Source organism: Danio rerio, chromosome 2 (assembly GCF_049306965.1).
Source record: "Danio rerio strain Tuebingen ecotype United States chromosome 2, GRCz12tu, whole genome shotgun sequence".
Taxonomy (NCBI): domain Eukaryota; kingdom Metazoa; phylum Chordata; class Actinopteri; order Cypriniformes; family Danionidae; genus Danio; species Danio rerio.
In genome coordinates this window covers 7,826,897-7,849,110 of record NC_133177.1, presented here as the reverse complement: position 1 = coordinate 7,849,110, position 22,214 = coordinate 7,826,897, and the positions used below count along the sequence as shown (strand labels likewise).

The following is a 22,214-nucleotide window of genomic DNA, read 5'->3' as shown; positions in this document are numbered from 1 at the left end:
GCAGGTGTGTTGAAGCAAGTTGGAGCTAAAGTCAGTAGCACACCGGCCCTCCAGGACCGACTTCGGACACCCCTGCTCTAGAGATTGTGCAGCGCCATTGATGGGATCCAAGACCTGTGAAGAGATGATCTCAACTATCGAGGATTTCCAGGGCAAAACATACACTTAATACACAAATACACTTCATTAAACATGTTCGCAATTTATTTATAACTCAAGCTTGAATTACAGGATCATTTCATAAGTGCGTGATGATGAAAGATGGTGAGGGTGTTTGCTTTTTACTCAACTTATAATAAATGTGGCTTAAACTGATCAGAAACTTACAAAAGCTGAAAACATATATACATTGGTTACTAAATAATATCCAAAAGTATAATAAAATGCTAGAATTCACTAAACACACAAATATATTGGGACCCCAATTAAAATCACATTTGAACAAAACAAACATCTCATCAAGACTAAAAGCGATATCACAATTATAAAATGAAACCAAAACGACATTAGCCTAATTGATTGTTTACAGAATGGCATCTGCTGCGTAAAACATATGCTGGAGTAGCTGGCGATTCATTCTGCTGTGGCTACCCCTGATAAATAAGAGACTAAGCCGAAGGAAAATGAACGATTTAACATTAGTATACATTGATTCCATTATGATGGAATTTTAACAGGATTTCCCAAACATGAATGCTTTAGTCCTTGGCATTTTTTGTGCCTTCATTGGTCTTGCGTCGAGAGCAAAGAGATGTGAAACACTTCCAATACTGCTGTCTGATCTGGACAAAAAGGAGACAGAAAGAGTTCAGACGATCACTTTAACCTCAAAAACATATTCATTATAATATAATATGTTTTAAAGGGGACCTATTATGCAAAAACGACTTTTATAAGGGGTTCAAGCACAGTTGTGTGGCAACAGTCTGTGAATATAACCAGCTTCTACTGGTAAAAATGTATTCATTTTATGTCTTATAATCACACTTCATAAAAACTATCTGCAGAAACACTTTAATTGACAATCTCTCTTTGGACGTGTCATCAGATGGAGTAAGCCCCACCCATTAGTGATGATCTTTACCTCATTAGCATAGGACGTTAGTCTTGTTTTTGAATCTGCCACTATGCTGACACACAGGCTGTTTCTCAATTACAAAGAATGCAGAGAACGGACTTGCGTTCTTGTGAAGACCGGTCTTGCCAGGCGTCCTCGGAAGAACGAACTCAGGAGGCCATGAGAACAGAGAACGCGTCCAGTGGGAAATAAGATGCTGCGTTCTTCCTGATGGTCACATGACCTTCACGCGTTTTAAATAAAAAACTATGTAAACATTACAGCATTCATACAATGATTTATTGTTTTTCCTCTTTTTAAAATATATTCATTCATTCATTCGTTTTCTTGTCGGCGTAGTCCCTTTATTAATCCGGGGTCGCCACAGCGGAGTGAACCGCCAACTTATCCAGCAAGTTTTTACGCAGCGGATGCCCTTCCAGCCACAACCCATCTCTGAGAAACATCCACACATACATTCACACACACCCTCATACACTACGGACAATTTAGCCTACCCAATTCACCTGTACCGCATGTCTTTGGACTGTGGGGGAAACTGGAGCACCCGGAGGAAACCCACGCGAACGCAGGGAGAACATGCAAACTCCACACAGAAACGCAATGACTTCTTCTAGAGCAAGATCGGTGTTCAAGTCTGCATCGGTGTGTCCTCGATATCAAGAACACATTCGGGAAGTTTGCTCTGTTCTTGTGGTCTTGTGTATTAGAACTGAACTTAGGCAGCTGATGATGACGTTGCACGAGAACACGAGGACGCAAGACCGCTGAAGAACGCATACTGAGAAACAGCCAATGTGACAAAAACAGGAAGTGCATTTTCAGATTTCAATTAAATATTAGAAGGGCAAACTTTTTTTTTCTTAATGACATGCACAGATTAATTGTGGCAAACAAAACTGGTAATGTGAGCTAACAAAATCATATGGTTAGTTTTGATCCCTTGGGAACTTTAAGGAGTAGAGCAGCAGCTCATTTGCATTTAAAGAGACACACACACACAAAGCTGTAACATTGCTTAATGTGTTTTGCTACAATATTTAAACTTATGTGTGAAAGGAATTCTCTGTTCAAGTTTAATTTGGGGATTTCTAGGCTCATCTGAAGACTTCAGCTTCAGAGAGAAATGCAAGTGCAGTTACAGATATTACCTGGAATATGATGTGATATGATATAAAACTGGTACTGAGTAAATGACTGACCTCATTATTGAAGAAACAGTAGATCAGAAAGATGAAGGTTCCCTGCTGGGAGTTCAATATCAGGAAGATGATCTCCAGCACCTCACTGCTCTCAGTGAAGAAACCAAGAATCCAGGAGCAACCAAGCACCACAAACTGACTGATTGTTTTAAACACCATGATCCTGTGGAGAAATTAGAAGCGTCATCTTTATAGCCTACATTTCATTTTGGATTTCATCACAGTGGCTCAGTGCTTAGCACTGATGCCTCACAGCAAGAAGGTCGCTGGTTCGAGTCCTGGCTGGGATAATTGGCATATCTGTGTGAAGTTTGCATGTTCTTCCCATGTTGGTATAGGTTTCCTCAGAGTGCTCCGGTTTCCCCCACAGTCCAAAGACATGCGCAATAGGTGAATTGAATATACTAAATTGGCCGTAGTGTGAACGAGAGTGTATGGATGTTTCTCAGTACTGGGTTGCAGCTAGAAGGGCATCTGCTGTGTAAAACATATGCTGGATAAGTTGGTGGTTCATTCCGCCGTGGTGACCCCTGATGAATAAGGGGACTAAGCCAAAAAGAAAATGAATAAATGAATGATCAAATCACATAATTTGTTACCTGGTTTGTTTCAATTGTGAAACTTCAGCATTCAATTTCATAAGAGTTGAGTTTAGACTGAAGCCGATGATAATCATGAGAATCATGTTCAACTGCAAAATAGTAAAAAAAACCCAGTATTAATCAAAATGTTTTCCCTATAAATTAAAGATATTTAAGTATGCAAAAAAGTGTTTACAGATAGTATGACGCAAACAGGCCCTAGAAAACTCCAGATGAAGCCTTCATCCGTTTTAATCCAGCATCTGTTTGGAGGAAGATGCATCCAAATGATTACAATTGAGCAAACATGGCTGAAGGTCATGAGTTTTGAAACTAAAAGCTGATTTAGGCCCAATCCCAATTCTGTTTTTGTACCCCTACTCCTTCCCTTTCCCCTTGGCCCTTACAACTAAGGGTTAAGGGGAAGGGCTTCAAAATTTACCCCTAAAAATTGGGACACCAACACAGCACCTGCACGCGTCATCAGATGTCATCGCAATCTCTTGCTTCATATGAGATCAGACGATCGCGACTGCTGTAGTGATTCCAGTTGTGTTATTTTTTGGTATTTATCTTCAGGAAATCACTGAAGGCATATATTATGTTATAACAATCTAATGTGGCAATAAGATAGTACTGTGTATTTACACAGTGGCCATATTCATCAATGTAAAAACACCAAAACAACACTAATTATATAACAGAAAGCTCATTCTCAGCCCCTAGACTTTTCTGACAGGGTATTCGAGTGTAACTGAGTGTCAGAATGTTGTGGGAGTGCTGTACAGGAGTAATGATTATAGATTATAGATCGTGAAATTTAGTGTTTTTTTTTTTAAAGCATGACATTAAAACACGAACGCGGTTATAAATATATATTAAAGCGTGCATGTTTGTCGTAAAAAAATCGTAATAATGATAAAAATTACAAAATTGTGGATCTACTTCCGGGTTCAGCAATACTGCTGTTGTAGCTGGTGTATTCTGGGTAGTTTTCTTACCCATTGGATTTGAGTGAGTGTCCTCTTCATTCGAAGGGCTATACACCCTTACCACTTAGCCCTACGCCTTCTAGCTAAAGCCAACTGGGACAGCCGTACCCCTTGACGTGAATGCGCAAACCGAGGGGTAAGGGGAAGGGCTAAGGGGTAGAATTGGGATTGGGCCTTATACTTCTGCGCCAAGCACAGATGTATCCTTTAGCGCCACCTTTGTGTGGTCTTATAGCCCTCGCCATGGCTGATGCCGACGCTGACGCACACCTCTCAAAAAATTAAACTACAAATCACAGCGACACGTAGCACAAGCTCTGTGATTGGTCGGCTTGGTAGCAGTTATGAGTGTGGGCGTTGCTGAAAGCGAGCGAGTGTTTACAAGCGTCGAGTCCCATGAAGGAGCTCCGCATGAAAACTTTTGTTTTGTGTTTACCTTATGATTAAAGTTGTTGTTTGTCCGCCGGTTCCTGCATCTAAATGAGCGAGTTTTAGCTACTTGTACATTAAGGTAACATTCAGAAAAATCAAAACACCAGCAAGGAAAATTAATACAGAGGAACATAACGTAACCTACTGCACTTTCGGAAGTATTATTGCAGAGCAACACAAATAGCACATAGAAGTATAAAGGCACAACGACGCTCGATGCCGAAGTATAAACCAGCCTTAGAAGTAAACTCACCGTTCACTGCCGAAGCCGTTAGGAACCACTGCTGCAGACACGCCCACCACAACCAGAGCAACCACATATCCAATCACACACAGGAATCCACTGTTAAGCACCTCCCTCTTTTTAGACCTGATCTGTGATAGGTTCTTCACACAAATGAAGAGCAGCACAGCTTCAATGAGCATCCACACAAAGCCAGAGAGAAAGAGGAAGTGCAGAAGGCCGGCCATCACCTTACACAACACCTGGAGACCATGAGAGATGGTTAAGGTACAATCAAACAAAGTTCTTCTTTGACTTTTAAGGGACTGTTTCATGTGGATTTATTAATCATTCTTACTGTTCAATTAATGCAAACTGTTTAGAATATTAAAGAAGCAAACCCCTCACTGCACGACAGCTGCACCTTCGGCAAACCTCCTAATTCCTGCAGCACGAGGACTTTATGATTGTTTATAAGTATCAAAAGTGTTTGATCAGTTTGCCGAAATATTTGACCGTGTGTCACTGCATCACAAAGGACTAAAATGATATAACTAAAGAAATCTTCACTGTGCTGAGCGAGAGCGCTCCATAAACTGAACAGCGCATCATCGATTACATAAGCGTGCTCAGGCTCGAATGCAATGTGAGTGCGGGGCGTGGGGGTAGACGGGAGAGGGTACAAGTGTGTTTCTGCCCAGTTCAAGGCAACTGTACATAGTGTGAGTACGCCCTAAGAATAACCCAAAACTAGACTCGTCGCCAAACAGACAGCTTAGACCACAGGTGTCAAACTCAGTTCCAAAAGGGCTGCAGCTCTGCACAGTTTAGTTCCAACCCTAATTAAACACACCTGATCAAACTAATTGAGTCCTTCAGGCTTGTTTGAAACCTACAGGTAAGTGTGTTGGAGCAGGGTTGGAACTAAACTGTGCAGAGCTTCTGCCCTCCAGGAATTGAGTTTGACACCCCTGGCTTAGACAGACTTTATATGTGTGGTCATACATTTCTGTTTATTTGATGGCTAGTCTAGATTTTAAGTGACAGCCCAAATTTAGTCTTGTTTTAGCCAAGACGACTATTTTTAGACTTCTATTATTCTTTAAAGGGTCACGAAACACCAAAACTTATTTTTTGAGATGTTGACAGTCATAAATCTGTTCCACTCTGCTATAAACACTATTAGGACACATATATTTCACAAAAAAAAAATGAAATTGGGTTGTTTTGCGTTATTTCAAGCAAATTCTTTCTTCCCATTTGAAACGGGAAATTTTTTAAGCTGCGCCACGCCGATTAGATCCTTGCATGTATTGCAGCATGAAGACTAGCTGTCAGTAGCGGCCAGTACAACGTGACGTGTTTGAGTGTGCAGCATTAATTCATGAGAGAGGCTTGGTTCAAACCAATCAGCGCACTCTATTGTGTATGAAGTGCAACTTCATTAATATGCATGATAGCTTTAAAGGCTGTTACTGTTACAGAGTTCAGACGGCAGAGATGCAACAAACAAGCGGAAGCGGAAGAAGAAGAATTGTTTGGAGACACGGGTCGTCAGTGTTGCGTTTATAAATGTGCTGCAACAAAGGTTTTGTTTTCATTTCCTTGCTATGAGAGCTCAGCTGGACTCACGTGTGGACTACAGTGCACACAACAAAAAGATGCTTGTAAGAAATATTTTTTTACCCGAAAGCTTTTTGTTTATATGGAAATGGTGAAATCCCGGTTTGCCGCTCGTCTCCTTTTTTTCTCTTTTTGAGTTCATTTCAGCAGTTTCAAACAGCTTACCAAAGTAAACTTTTGGGGAAGTTGATCAGGTTTCCCACACTTCTTGAAAGTACTAATGCATTTCAGTTTTAAAACGGGGTTCCAGTTGGTGTGGATTGTGCTGTCTCAACACATTTGGGAAGTAGCAGCAGTACTCTTTTATTGTTTAAAGACATACCTCAGTCAAAATGATTTAGTTACTAAGTTTACAGTACATTATTATCACTACAATATTATGGGCTGAAAGATCCGCTGTAAATGCTGCTCTTCGAATGTAAACATGTAAACACCTTAATCAAACTATTACAGTTGTGTAGGATTTTTGCCGCATTTTGTGACATGGTAGTCTATACACACACAACTTTCTGATACTACCTACCGAGTGCATCTAAGTTACCGGGAAATGTGGAGTTTTTTTTTTTTTACTCATTTGCCGTGCGGTAGCAAACATTCCATTAAAACTACACTCTTCCAGCAGTTCCTCCCATACAATATTTCGTTTGTCACGGGGGCATGCATGATATGTTCCTGAATGAAAGTGAAAGTACTAGACTGCTGGAACTAATATTTTGATAAATAATTCGATTACTAATGTCTATACACAGTCACTGTCTTTCTCCCATGCGTCTGTGTTCGTTTTGCCTCTGTGAAAATCAGCACGTGCCCAAACGGAAACTCCCATTTTTATGCAAAACCTTTCCTCTTTCCCTCCCCCGACACTCCTACTTAAACAGGACTTCTTTCAAACTAGAGGTGTTAAAACACACTGCTGAGGCAGGGGGCTTTCGTGGCCCTTTGAAAAAAAAAATGATTTCAGGGTTATGATGACCCTCAGCAAGGCTGTGTTGAGGAGTAGAGCTTCTCCATCATTCTCACCGGCTTAGGGTGAATGCGGCTCAGTAACAGTTGTGTGAGCAGGAACAGAAGGTGAGCCAATAGCAGACTGATGCAGATGTTGATTCGAGCCACATTATTCACTCCAGGACTCCACTGACAAAGAGCAAAGGTCAACAGGGCCAAAATGAAGAACAGCAGCCCCACGATCACACACATCAAATTCAGCAGATCCAGCATTGAGTTGCTCTGAGAAAACATGTCAGGGAGCATAAATGCCAAAGCTGTGCTGCATCTTCAACGCTCGCTAGAAATATTCTGGTACCTTTGGAGGACGGCTGCTGGTTTGCATGATGAGAGCGAATGTGGACAGATGAACACAGGAACACACAGTGAAGATGCTGTTGGTGTTTATAACTGAACAACCATCTACAATCCACTCGCTGCTATTCCAGTAGACACAGGACAGAGAACCGCTGGGGTCAAACTTCTGCAGAGTGAAGGAGAAATGATCATAAGAGTATAATGGGGAAAATAAATATTGAACATGTCAAGTTTTTTCCTGGGAATAATATTTCTAAAGGAGCTGTTGACAGGGAATTGAAATTTTGGTAAAAACCCAAACAATACAAACATAAAAACAAAACGAAACCAAAAAAAATTATAAAAAAATTCTGGAATGACACAAGGAGAAAGTACTTGAACTACTGAAATGTATTTAGTACTTTGTATAAAAGGCTTTGTAATCTTGGCAGCTTAAAAACACCTCTCATATGGAGAATGAAGTCACATGCATTGCTCAGGTGTGCTTTTTTTTTCACAGACTTCACCAGATTGTAAAAATCTTGATGGTTCTGTGGGTCTCGTCTATCAAATCTGATCTTTAATTTGTATTTTCTATTGGTCTAAGGTCAGGTGATTGGCTGGGCCATTCTACAGTTTGATTTTCTTTCTCTGAAAGCATTTGAGTTTCCTTGGCTGTGGTTTGGATGATTGTCTTGCTGAAATGTCCACCCTTTTCATCTTCATCATCCTGCTAATGTAGATGTTGGACTGAAGCAGTGTCACATGTTGCAGCGCCCTCTTTTGGACACTTGAGGGCACTAGCTTGTTATGTAGTTTAACTAAATTTCCTATAACCCTTTGCACTTCTGATTGTGTCCTGTCACAGCTGTCTCTTGTTTGTTAATTTAGCCCTGTCTTTATAAACCCTTTTGTCTTGTGTTTCAGTTGCCTTAGGATTTTCTTTGCCCCCTCATGTCTGATATGTTTGTTTGGTTATCTAGTTTTGTATTTGCTTATTCTTGGATTCCTGTTTGTTTTTGTTGGCATCTGTGCCCAGTTTGGTATTTGCAGATTTTTGGATTCTTGATTGTTTTTGTTGGCGTTCCTACCTTGTTTTTGTATTTGCTTATTTTTGGATTTTTTTGTCAGTTCTTTTGCCTGGACTTCTAGATTTTTGTGTCTTGCTTGAGGTTCCTGTGCAAGATTAGGAAACTCCTTTGTTTTTGTCAATAAATTGCTGCACATGGATTTTTGTGTTTTGTGATTCTCCATCTCGTGACAAGCAGCTAATATTTCAAGAGTTCACACTTAGCTGATGATTGATAATAAAGCTTGTTTGGCGTGCTGTCTCGGGAGAGAGGCCTGAGCTTATAAGATCCTCGAGCCCTGGGCTCCCTCCCGTTGCAAGGCGAGGGAGGAGTTTGAGCTCAGGTAGATCTCGATGACTCCTCCTCCTGGTTATTTATGGCGGCATATCAATGCCAATATTAATCGAGCACAGCGGTGATGTTTGCGCGCGAGGAGAAGTGAACCGTGAGCAGATTACAGGTCTACACGCGAGAAAACTACAGCTCGCGAGCGCACAGGGGATCTTCATCATCATCTGTGCGCACGATGTACGCTCTTGCGAGCGAGGTCATGCCTACAGCGCGCGTGCGGGATCAGTTCTCTCCGCTTGCTCGCTGGTTCTTCTCTCTGCTCGGGCGAAACATTTCGGATTTTTGTCAGTCCTGGGGCGGGACTTGGTTTATTTGTTATCTCTAACGCTATTGGCTACTCTTCCTTTCCGGAAGTTAGCCGGGATTGGACGCAGGTTAAAAGATCACGCCGTTAAATATATATACAATTTGCAAGTCATAATCATAAGAAACTTTCTGAGAACTTTATGAGGATTCAATCTCGAGAAACAGTCAAATAATAATAATTAATCTTCTAAAATAATTACTTGCATTCTTGTAACATGACTTTCTGAACTTTTTTTTATTATACAAAATTTAAGATGTAAACTAAGTTGTTTTATTTGCATTTGTTTGTTGTTGTTACTAACATCTGGGGAAAATTTCACCTCAACGGCACCTTTAGAAATGTTTTCTGAGAAAAACTGTAATGCGTTCAGTACTTATTTTTTAAATATTAGACGCTTTTAGATGTTCATCAGTGCTTATGTTGGACAAAACACATTTCAGTCTCTTACTCGGATGTGTCTGAAGGTGAAGTTGACTGGTTTGGTGAGTTTAGTGTTGGTGGTCTTTGGAAGAGTAACCGAGATCACAGTGGACATCATGGTGTTAATCGTGTTGTTTGTTGTGTTGAAGAAGTCGGCCTTCAGTAGATTCTCCATTGTGATGTAGCTCATAAAACCCACAGCAGCTGATTCTGTTAGACATAAACAGTGGCTTCAATATGAAAACTATAAAATACTACAAAAAACTAAATTGATCCATTTTTTTTTCCCTTATTAAATCACATACTTTCATTGTTGTTTTTGGCAATGCCAACAAGATCGATGTCAACAGAGGAATTTGATGTGATCAGTGGAGGGATTTCATCAAATGTGACATGTGGTCCAACCATAAAGACTCGTCCCTCTGATTAAAAACAAACAATGTTATAGGTACTTAACAATCATTTCTGTATTCATTCTCTCATCAGTCAATCAATAAAAAGTACTTTTTATTATTAAAGGTTTGATTTAGGTAAAATAGTAAAAACAGTGTTGTATAACCCCAGAACACTCCAAGTTTATGATTGGATGTTAAGCGGTAACCAATACTGTAGCATCAAATGTTGTCTAGGAGAAATTAAATGCAGCATCTAATTATATACTATTAACAATTTCCTGTAGAATCTACTAGTAACCTACTGCCAGTAACTTACTGTAAAAAAAATACAGAAAAATACTGTATTTACATTTACAGCTCCATTTACCTTGCTGTATATTTATTTCCAGTATTGTATATTGTTATACTAGCTTTAAAATAGGGGTGGCGCAATCGGTAGCACGATTGCCTCACAGCAAGAAGGTCACTGGTTCAAGCTTGGGCTGAGTCAGTTGGCATTTCTGTGTGGAGTTTGCATGTTCTCCCTGTGTGCGCATAGGTTTCCTTCGTGTGCTCCCGACAAATCCAAAGACATGCGGTACAGGTGAATTGGGTAAGCTAGTGTATGTGTATGAATGAGTGTGTATGAATGTTTCCCAGTCATGGGTTGCAGCTGGAAGGGCATCCGCTCTGTAAAACATATGCTGGATAAGTTGGCGGTTCATTCTGCTGTAGCGACCCCATATTATTAAAGGGACTAAGCCGAAAATAAAATGAATTAATAAAAATGTAGTCTGAGTCGTGTTTTTGTTTTGTTTTCATGGTTTTGAGGAGGAAAACATCACCAGTCATCTTGACTTAGAGCAAAAATGCTGTACTTAAATTTACAGCTCCATTTACTCCATAAGCTCCATCGGTCAATGCAACTTTAAAATAATGAATGTCTAATTTGAGGGAATTTGGACAATGGGAAGAGCTTTTAGTATTGATAGACAATTTAATATTGTTCGCCACCTTTGATCCACTGCTGCTATGCAAAGCCCCTTATAGCAGTGGTTCTCAAAGTGGGGGTCGGGACCCCCCAGGCGATCATGAGACAATGACGGAGGTTGCTTGGGGATTTACAAAAATCAAATAAATTTTATTAAACTACTAGAATTACCATATTTTATCCATAACCTACAGAAGAAAAAAATGGTAGTTACTGGTTGCATTAAAAAGAAACAACATGCAAATAAAAAGCCATCAGCCTTTCCATTTTTTGCGACCCTTGGGGTGATTATGTAATAATAAAGACACAGCACATTGATTTTAAGACACCAGGTTAAACTTCAGACATCTTTTCAGCACTCATGTACATTAAACATAAATACAGGCCACAACTGAACATAGAGGATGGTCTCCGAGTGGTGTTCTTCAAAATTAAATGAAATATAGACTTGGGCCTATTGGTATATGTGCGCCGGTGTGTTAGGTTTATATATTTATAACCGCCTCAGAGGATATTGGGGGTCATGAGTCACTGGCATTATAATTTTGGGGGTAACGGGTTGAAAAGTTATGCACCATAAAAAGTGCTGGGTTCCACACAATTCCTTCATGTTGTTCCAGCACAAATCATTTTCCTCCTACTTAGTCCCTTTGTTCATCAAGGATTGTCAACTTATCCAGCGTGTGTTTTACACAGCGGATGCCCTTCCAGCTACAACCTAGTACTGGAATACACTCATACACACTCATTCACACATACACTACGGCCAGTTTATTCAATTCACCTATACCCCATGTCTTTGGACTGTAGGGGAAGCTGGAGCACCCGAAGGAAACCCACGCCAACACAGAGAACATTGAAACTCCACACAGAAATGCCAACTGGCCCAGTCGGGTCTCAAACCATCGACCTTCTTGCTGTGTGTTAACCACTGAGCCACCGTGTCGCCCCCAGCACAAATAAATTAAGTAAAATTTATTTTTACATTGGATTTAACATAAAAGAATTAAGTTGTACAAAAAAACCCTCAAGAATTGTAATGTTTCAGCTTATTTTAAATAAGTAGTTGAACAATAATTTTTGAGTGTGTAGAATAACTGCGTCTCCACTTACCTACAGAACTAAGAGTAAAACTGACATTGGCACTTGTTTTTGTTGGCTTCACCAATGAAGAAATGAGTTTCTCGCTGGTTTTTAAAACTCTGTTTCCATAGTAGGCGAGTTCAGTTTGACTGGCTGATTGTGGTGATTCTAGAATCTTCTCTGTAGCTTCAAGGACCATATTTAAAAGGCTGGTCACAGTCTAAAGCATTGAACAAATACATAAAGTTACATATAAACTTCAGAGCCAATAAAACAAAATTATGTCATTTGTATCAGAATTAAAACCAATCAGAATTATTAGCCCCCCCTTTGTATTTTTGTCCCCAATTTCATTTTGACAGAATAAGATATTTGCAACACATTTCTAAACATAATAGTTTTAATAGCTCATTTCTAATAACTGATTTATTTTATCATTGCCATTGTAACGACGGGGAGTAACACCAACAACTGGAGTTTTGGATCCACATGCAGGTTTATTCAAAGTCAGGCAAGCGATGGTCAACACAGGTGCAAACAGGTATTTGGAGACAGTCTAGAATCACAGTCGAATACAGGCTAGAGGTCAGAAAGGCAGGCAAAGACAGAGGCTAACGGTCGGTACACAAGATAACAAGACTGAGAAAACGCGTTGTAGAGTTACTAGTGACAGATAACAAGACTCGGCCAACTGAAGGGGTGAATGTGTGGCTTAAATAGAGTGTGTTAATCAGTCTCTGACAATCCTCAGGTGGTGTGAATGTAATCAGTCTAGATGAGGAAGCATGTGTGAGTGTGACCGGAGTGCATGTATGAATATGTAGTTCAGAAATGGCAGATTTGTAGTCCATGGTTATTGTAGGTGCAAACCAGCGATCTTATGGGAAATGATCGCTAGTAATCGTGACAGCCATGATGACAGTACATAATATTTTACTAGACATTTTCAAGATACTTGTATTCAGCTTAAAGTGACATTTAAAGGCTTAACTAAGTAAAAAAGAATGCTTGAGAGGCATAATGATAAAATCCCTAAAATGTTTTTTTTTTTTTTTTTTTTAATTAAAAACTGCTTTCATTCTAGCCAAAATAAAATAATGGCTTTCTCCAGAAGAAAAAATTATAGGAAACACTGTGAACAATTCCTTTCTCTATTAAACATCATTTGGTAAATATTTGAAAAGGAAAAATAAAAAATAAAATAAATCACAGGAGAGCTAATAATTGTGACTTCAATTGTTAATATGATTACATATGATTGTTTTATCATTTTTCAATTGAATAAATTGACTTACATTCAAAGGAAGCACTTCAGCTGTGATGCTGTCTATCTGCTCAAGAAGGTCTTCCAGACATTCTTCAGGAGTCTGATTCTGAAATCACGATAGAGAAGGCAGAATTTTACAATTTTAATCATGTTTATGTATTAAAGAGCAGACCATATGGGTTTTTGAGAAAGTTTTAAATAGGAGAGCACATTTATATTTGACATTAAAACATGTATACTTTTGCACTTTTTATACTTGGACTTCTATAGGTGCTTAAGTCCAATTCAGTTTTCGGAAACTCAACTTACGGTGCATGATTCCTGCAGTATCACATTTATATCTGCAATTAAAGAAAAACAACATGAATACAATAATAAAACAAGCCATTAAACTTAAGCACTTGCCAAAAACAACCAACCAATGCTCATTGTGATTATGTACTGCTGTATACATTTCTGGAGACAGCAAAATACGTCCCAGGAGTGACGTTTGTTTGCAGTTTTTGTTTTCGTGAATCCACCAGAGGCCGCTGTGTATGCTTTTTGAGATGTTGAATTTCTTCCGCAAGTGCCATTCGCGCCTGCTGTTCTCATGTAAATCCACCAGAGGCTGCATTGTATGCTTTTTTTTTATATTAAACTAATTTCGAGAGGAGCACGGGCACATGATTGACCCAGCTGGCCCACATTAGCTAATCACGATCCTCCAATCAAAGGATCTCAAGTCACTATATATCCTCATTTCCTTTCGACAACTATCTTCATCTGGAATAAACCCCACTCCTCCCCGTCTTTCACCTTTATCCAGAAAGGGCAGCATGGTAGCACTGTTGCCTCACAGCCAGAATACCAATAGTGCCGGGCCATCTGGTATTTTTATGTGAAGTTTGCATGTTCTCCCTGTGTCCGTGTGGGTTTCCCCGGGTTTTCCAGTTTCCTCCCAACGTTCAAATATGCTCCATAATATAATATGCTTACATTTTTTTCAAAATGTCTTACTCTCAGGAAGTTCACCTTAGCCTCAGCAGCGGGGGAGTTTTGAGATTGACCTGAGCTCAATCTCCCCTTGCCCTGTGAGAGAGAGGGAGCCCTGGGCCCGAGGATCCCTTGAGCTCAGAGCTCTCTCCTGGGACAACAGCATGCCAAACAAGCTATGTTTAAATCATGAGCTGAGTGTGAATTCTTGAATTGACTTAAAAACAGGATAACAGATTAACTTTTGTTTTTGTGCCTACAGAACAAACTGAAAAAAAAAAAAACGAAATACTGACTGTTTTTCTGGTGTTTCGTTTTTCAGAATAAATTGAACAACCAATTAAATGGATAATACACGGATCAGCTTGGCTAACAGTTTTAGAGAATTCCCCATTAAGATATAAAGCCCGAGCAAGAGTTTCAAAGATGGTCGCCGAGTGAAATGACTTGCCTTAAAGGGACTTTGACTATAATCCCCCGTTTGGCTTTGTTGTTATGCATGTTAAATTTTGCTTTATGCGTGCTGCCACACTCAAGACTTAAAAAAAGCTCAATGTAAATGTAATTAATTACCTGTACAGTGGGCGGAGCAAAAAATCGGATCATTCAGCTCATAGACAAAATAATTGCCTGGACAGGCTTTGACTGCAATGGGAAACTGGTAACAGCAGCAGGAATCATTCCAATGAGTGCAGACATTCCGAGCGACAACTCCATCCGTTACTGTAGGGTGTCCACCTCGAATCCACAATGGGACATATGAGCCACAGATGAAGTCCTCAACACACATGTCTGGGATATAAGCACTCAGACCATTAATCAAAAGCCGATACCAGCCACTCCATGTGCCACACGTTTGGGAGGATTGCGTTTCACTGATGTTTCTCCATGGATCATCCAGTTCAGTGTATGTGTAGCAGGGATCAGTCGGATGAACTGTTTTGAAAATATTTTAGAAAATTATAACTTTATTATTTCTTTAAATCATACTTTTATGTATTTAATAGCATTAATAAAACATCACACCATAAATGGGAAGCAGAATCTTGAGTATGCAATATAAATGAACATTACTGGCAGCTGTTGACAACACAAAGACATTTTAGAAAGCAAACATTCTTTGGCTCCGACTATCATACACCCAGCGCAATAAGGTGCAAGATGTTTTTGGCACGATTTGTTGCTATTTTCAGAACACCGCAGCTCTAATTTTCACATTTTCCACCATGTTGTTTAAATAGTAAATCCATTCGCGCCACTTTGTGGACTTATAGGTGTGCTGGTCTAGAAATGAGGTGTGTTAAGGAACATTGTTGGCGCAATGCTATTTTGAAAAACTGAAACTGCGCCATTGACCATCTAAAAGCAGGTCTAGTCCAGCGCCTATTTGTGTTCAGATGCATACACATTGCTTTATTCACACAGGATTTACAGCAATACACAAATATCTCATGAAGAAAATTAAAGGATTAAAATATTACAAAAAATATTATTTTCTGCATAACTATTAAAACCACTGCCTCCATGCCTCATCTCGGGGGCCTTTTTCAGTTTAATCATGACAATTTACATTTATATAATGATATTATTACTAGCATTGCTATTTATTATCTGCATATTTAGTTTTTAGTTATTATCTGCAAGTTTGGATTTGTCCACCTGTCAGGTTTTTGAGACATATGTATCACCATATAGGGCATACAATTAGGATTTGTGTTTGGATGTAAAGTAAAGGAGTAAAGTGTAGAAATAAAGAGAAAGTAAAGAGGCCGAATGGAGGCGGCTTCTCTATTCTTGTGCTGTAGATGGTCTGTTAAACTGTTTTCTCGCTAGTGAAACCTGTATTTTTCCATCCTTAAAATAGCAAAAGTTGATTTGGACACACCCTTAATGGTTTTACGTCATGCGTTTTAGACTTTGCGCTTAGATCATTAAAAAAGAGCCCATTAGGTTAACAACACATTGGAAATGCTTCCAAACATTTGGTGGCAGTGAAACACTGATTACTTTTCCTGTTTGAATGGTGAGTTACAGTGAAACAGATTACCTCAAGACGCCACAAGAAATTTAATACAAAACACTGCTTCCAAGAGGCAAAAAGCGGGTTTTACTTTTGGGATACCGATTTGCAATGTCACCAAAATTAATGAATACTTGTTAGATGTGCACACAATTGCCTGTTTGTGAACCAACTGCCACCTAGTGGCCGGAGCATGTTGTGATCCTAATGTCATTGCGTTGTGATCTTAATGTCATCGTGTTGTAAGTTTAGTGTTTGCTTTTTGAAATGTATTTGGGTTGTGATTTTATTGTTGTTGTGCATTGATCTTAATATTGTTATGTTGTGATCTTAATGTTGTGTTGTGCACTACTAGGCCACAGTAGAAAACGGTGCATTTGTGCACGTTTATTAACATCACAGCAAAAAAACTTACCACCTATGGTTGTTTCTTGTGTGACAGTTGCAGATGCCAGGACATCTTAGATAAAAAAAAGACTAACACAAATTAATCAACAAAATACAAAACATTTAAGGGGAGGTTTACCCCAAAGTTAAAATTCAGTGATAATCTAGTCACGCTTTATTTGTTTTAGACCTGTTTGAGTTTCTTTTTTTCTGTTTAACACAAAAGAATATATTCTGAGGAAACCTGAAAACCTCTGACTTTCATAGTATTTGTTTTTCCTACTATGGAAATTAGTGGTTAAAGGTTTATAGCTTTAAAAATATATTCTTCAGTGTTCAAAAGAAGAAAAAGCTCTTGAGGGTGAGTAAATAATGAGTAAATTTTCATTTTTGGGGTGAACTATCCCTTCAATGCCAAGGAGAATTATTTAGCTTAGTGACTTACACAGCACAACAGAGATGATAGCCTGAACTTTGAAAAAACCTGTTGTGAAATATAAAAAGAAAAATTAAATCCGCTTTAATGCTAACCACCATGAGGTCAATTTTACCCATTGCTGTTATTCAAATGTACATAACAGACCTTCATTCCCAGATATTAAAAATTGTTTAGATAAAAATTTATACCTATACGCTCCAGCGTAGGTCAAATTTACCCAATATAAAAATGCTTGTTTTTATGCACTGCTTTTGTATGAAATTACTAACCATTGACTGTTACTTTTAATTTCACCCACTGAGATAGTGGTTATAATAAATGAATAAAGTCGCAATGACTAAAAGAAGGCAATTTGTAGGGCTATTAAAAACCCAAAATGCAATGAATGGCGAGTTTGGAGAAATAAGTTAAGCATCAGAGTATGATGGCTCAAATTTTGATATTTTAACCTACTCATAACAGTTAGCAATGGCAAAAACAGTGAAACAGTGAATTTTTTTTGTAATTTCTAAACAAAATTTGTTCTGGGTAAAATTTTCCCGCACTGGCGATTTTAGGAATACAGCGACCTCCGGTGGTTCTAGTGTGAAAATGCATTGGACAGAATGTGAAGCAACCTTTATACTCACCTTCATGAAGACAGAAAGCCATTGTCAGTTTTGGAGTTCCAGTGTATTTCTCCTTATCTAAAGTGATTCAGGGGACATTACAGTTAAGAGGGAAGGGGAAACAAATGAGCTGTGTGCTACATATGTGTCCAGAATGTACATTTAGTGACTACTTTATTAGGCACACCTGTCCAACTGCTCGTTAATGCATTCCAATCCGTTCTAATCAGCCAATCACATAGCAGCAACTCAATGCATTTAGGCATGTAGACATGATCAAGACAATCTGCTGCAGTTCAAACTGAGCATCAGAATGGGGAAGAAAGGTGATTTAAGTTGTTGGTGCCAGACGGGCTGGTCTGAGTATTTCAGAAACTGGTAATCTACTGGGATTCCATGCACAACCGTCTCCAGGGTTTACAGAGAATGGTTTGAAAAAGAGAAAATATCATAATTTGGCATCAATAACATAAAAGCAAGGATTCATCCTGCCTTGTATCAGCGGTTCAGGTTGGTGGTGGTGGTGTAATGGTGTCTGGAATATTTTCTTTGCACACTTTGGGCTCATTTGTACCAATTGAGCATCGTGTCAACGCCACAGTCTACCTGAGTATTGTTGCTGACCATGTCCATCCCTTTATGACCACAGTGGACCCACTTCTGATGGCTACTTCCAGCAAGATAACGCGCCATGTCATAAAGTGTAAATCATCTCAGACTAGTTTCTTGAACATGACAATGAGTTCACTGTACTCAGGGCTGGATTAACCCTTGCGAGGGGGAATAATGCAGATTTTGGAGTGTCTATTTAGGCTAAGTGCAAATAGCGCACCTCGTTAGAATAACCTAGTTGAGTGAATCATGCCCATCACTGTTTGATTGACAGAGACAACATAAATAAAGAGCGCAACAATCAGCAGCATGACTGGCGTAGCTCATAAAGAGCATGGCAATGAACCCGGTTCAAATCCAGCGTCTGATGAACACGTTTTTCTTTTTTACCCCCACTACATATCAGATTTTGCCTACTCTTCATCACGAGGAAGACAAGTAGGAATCAATAATAGGTGTGTGTATTATGGAGGACTCAGATTCATAGAACTGGATTGGAGAGGTGTTATCCAAATCATATGCATTATAAGTTTACGTTATAGTAGTTATACATTAAAATACCCTTAAATTGAAATTTGTAGTACTGCTTCAGTGAACGTAAACACTTAAAACCTAAAATCTAATTAAAACAAAAAGTTGACTAGTTATATTAGTTTTTTCGAAGTATGCTTTAAATGCTTTAAAAACAATTCAAATCTTTGTAGACTAGAAATATATTTACTATATCTTTTATTTAAAAAATGCGGGCAATACATAACAGATTAATTTTATTTAAAAAAATATTACATTAATATAATTTTTTAATTCAACTAGCAGCTAGGTAGGGGGCCTACAAGACATTGTGCCCAGGGGCCTTTGAATTCTTAATCAAGGCTTGACTGTACTCAAAAGGCCTCCACAATCAGACATGCTCTTATGCAGACCTCAGTTGTAACGAGTGGTTATTTGAGTTGCTGTTGCCTTTCTATCAGCTCGAAGCAGTCAGGCCATTCTCCATTAACCTCTGACATGAACAAGGCGTTTGCGCCCACAGAACTGCCTCTCAGTGGATATTTTCTCTTTTTCGGACCATTCTCTATAAACCCTAGAGATGGTTGTGTGTGAAAATCCCAGCAGATCAGCAGTTTCTGAAATACTCAGACCAGCCCGTCTGGCACCAACAACCATGCCACATTCAAAGTCACTTAAATCACCTTTCTTCCCCATTCTGATTCTCGGTTTGAACTGCAGCAGATCGTCTTGACCATGTCCACATACCTAAACACATTGAGCTGCTGCCATGTGTTTGGCTTATTAGAAATTTGCGTTAACGAGAAGTTGGATAGGTTTACCTAATAAAGTGGCCTGGCGAGTGTATATTAAAGTTGTTATATTCACAATTAAATATTTATCAATCTACATCTTGGTCAGATATTAAAGAAATGTTAAATTCTTTGGACAAATAGTCAATTATATGAGTCATCGCTCACAAAAAGTCTATTTTTGTACCTAAATTAAATTGTTACACTTTAAAGCAAGGATTATTAAGTGACAAAAAAATTATTAGAAAAGTAAGAATTCAATATTTAAATTCCTACCCCAGTTGAGGAAAAATTCAGTAAAAACCTTAGAATTTGCAATGATTATTAAAGGTGCTGTACGTAAGTTTTTGACTTTTCTAAAGCATAAAAATACCATGACTACTTGCAGATGTGAAAGAAACAAACTAAGTGAACATAAAACAATGTTAAAGTCAGATATTCTGCTTTGAAAATATGTGTTATGTGCCAGAACGTCTGTCTTTGTTTTGGTTCTTTTAACCCGCCCAATGCCAGTTTAGCCAATTACATTTCAGCACCCCAGGTTGTCTTGGTGGAAAACCGCATATTTGATTTATTCAATCAGGAAGGCTCCCAAACCATGTACCCGCAACCGAAATGCAACCTCTGGTAGACTGTAGTAGCCTCCAAAATAAGATGCAGATTCAGAGTTTCACATGTGTTATTACGAACGTAAACATTAGATGAGCAGGTTACATTGTAACCACGTGTCCTAACAACACGCTATGTGACAAGATTTGTAGTGATAAGCAATTTTGCTGTTTGAACCGGATGAAATACCACAGAAACCTACAGCCATTCAGAAGCACAGAATAGTGCACTTACTGCACTCCAATAGAAAAGCACAATGGAGTCACATTTCTACTGTTCAATTTCAAATGGTTTATTTTATTTCTAGAAACTCTCTACACCACGGGTGGCCAACCCTGTTCCTGGAGATCTACCTTCCTGCAGATTTCAGTTGCTACCCATGTCAAACACACCTGAACCAATTAATTAGGGCCTGAACACCATGTGATAATTACAGGCAGGTGTGTTTGATATGGGTTGCAACTGAAATCTGCAGGAAGGTGGCTCTCCAGGAACAGGGTTTGGCCACCCCTGCTCTATACACTGTAAAAAATGTTGGGTTCCTCAAAATTCCTTCATATTGCCCCTGCACAAATTGATTAAACTAACTTAATTGTGTTAATTTAAGTGGGTTGAACATAAATCAAGTTGTCCCCCCCAAAAAACTAAAGAATTGTGTCGTTTCAACTCATTTTAATTAAGTAGTTTCAAAATGCAGCAAAAGTCATTTTATTTTAGTTTATGAGTGCAGTTTGACAAATACTTTGACTGTTGAACCACATAGTGTATTTTTTAGACTTTAAAAGAGAGAATGTAGCTTTTTAGATATGCAAATATGCAGATTATTTATAAAGATAGTGCCAACTTGAAAATGTCCGCAAACTATCTGCAAACCATTTCAGAAACAGTCTCTATTTTTTGCGACGTTTCGACTGAACAACAACATAAACTACTATGACAATGATGCTGATTCTATTCACTCATTCGTTCGTTTTCTTTTCAGCTTAGTCCTTTTATTAATCCGAGGTCGCCACAGCGGAATGAACCGCCCATGCTGATTCTAATTGTTTGCATATTTTTTTCATCATGCAGGAGATAATGGATATTTAAAAATTTTTTTTACTGACAAAAAAACTAAATAAAAAACAAGCAGTGTTAACACTTTAGTTAAAGCACAGACTGAAATCTGTACTCAAGTATTTTTAATTTTTTTTTTTTTTTGAATGCCAGAATTAGCTTTCTGCCTTTGCAGCCCTTTACAGTTTTGGCACTATGAACTGTCATTTGATATTAGGGATATAACCCTAATTATTAAAAGTAACATAAAACATTCAAAATAAATATAACAAAATAACAAAAAGATAAAACTTCATTATCATAGACTAATAAACAAACAAAAACTGTAACAATTAACAATGTATGGTATAACTAAAGTGTTTTTTTCTCCATTTCATTCAAGTATTTTAAGAATGTCTTACCTGCTCTTGGTTTATCTTTAAATGATCTTTACTTGTCCACATCTAAATGTGTTGAAGATTAAATGACAGCATATGCCCAGGGAAACACACTTTGTGTTCTGATCTCCTCCTGCTCCAATTCAAATTCATAGTCAAATTAATACACAACATTGAGATAATTATTGATTTGAAAGTTCAAAGGTCACACATCTAACAACGGGCAACAATATCGATAGCTGCTATTCATACAGAAGACAAATATTTATTCCTGAACTGAAGAGATTCACAGGAATCTATTATTTACATGTTTTACGATTTTGGGTGTTGGGAAATTTTGCCTAGACAAACAGGTTTATAGTTTACTTGCAACAAATGAATTGAAATGTGAATGATTGAACTGTTTATGATCTAAAGTGAATACTGTAGGATAATATGTTGCATGTATTGTTTTTACAGTAAGTTTATATGCTTTCTGGATAGTTTCTGACCCAGTTTTAGCTTTTATCACCTTAACATGACACCAGTCTTTTTTACTACTACTACTAATATATC

General features: G+C 38.4%; 3 protein-coding genes across 5 annotated transcripts in view; 1 reads left to right on the top strand and 2 right to left on the bottom strand.

Moving 5' to 3' along the window:
* The window catches only part of xpr1b (xenotropic and polytropic retrovirus receptor 1b), a 573,636-nt gene that overhangs the window by 42,254 nt on the left and 509,168 nt on the right, over positions 1–22,214 (bottom strand). The window lies entirely within an intron of this gene.
* Positions 279–21,812, bottom strand: LOC137487415 (adhesion G protein-coupled receptor E3). Of its 3 annotated transcripts, none has more exons than XM_073923054.1 (17): positions 21,684–21,812; positions 17,726–17,782; positions 17,103–17,141; positions 16,686–16,730; positions 14,824–15,186; positions 13,585–13,616; positions 13,304–13,381; positions 12,039–12,228; positions 9,866–9,982; positions 9,589–9,770; positions 7,435–7,599; positions 7,152–7,358; positions 4,539–4,771; positions 3,058–3,124; positions 2,880–2,971; positions 2,281–2,443; positions 279–782 (listed from the first exon to the last, which is right to left on the bottom strand). In XM_073923054.1, the coding sequence occupies exons 2-17, from the start codon at positions 17,745–17,747 to the stop codon at positions 699–701; spliced, it is 2,079 nt and encodes a 692-aa protein (XP_073779155.1). In that variant the 5' UTR covers positions 17,748–17,782; positions 21,684–21,812; the 3' UTR covers positions 279–698. The 3 variants fall into 3 exon arrangements, with proteins under 3 accessions (XP_073779155.1, XP_073779157.1, XP_073779159.1); XM_073923056.1 differs by lacking the exon at positions 21,684–21,812 and having other exon boundaries at positions 14,824–14,988; positions 15,064–15,186; positions 17,726–17,854; XM_073923058.1 differs by lacking the exons at positions 14,824–15,186; positions 16,686–16,730; positions 17,103–17,141; positions 21,684–21,812 and having other exon boundaries at positions 17,726–17,854.
* The window catches only part of LOC103910208 (sorting nexin-16-like), a 39,124-nt gene continuing 21,623 nt past the window's right edge, over positions 4,714–22,214 (top strand). The window contains exon 1 of the mRNA XM_073923138.1: positions 4,714–4,796. The gene's annotated coding sequence lies outside the window, so the exon portion shown is untranslated. The remainder of the gene's footprint in view (positions 4,797–22,214) is intronic.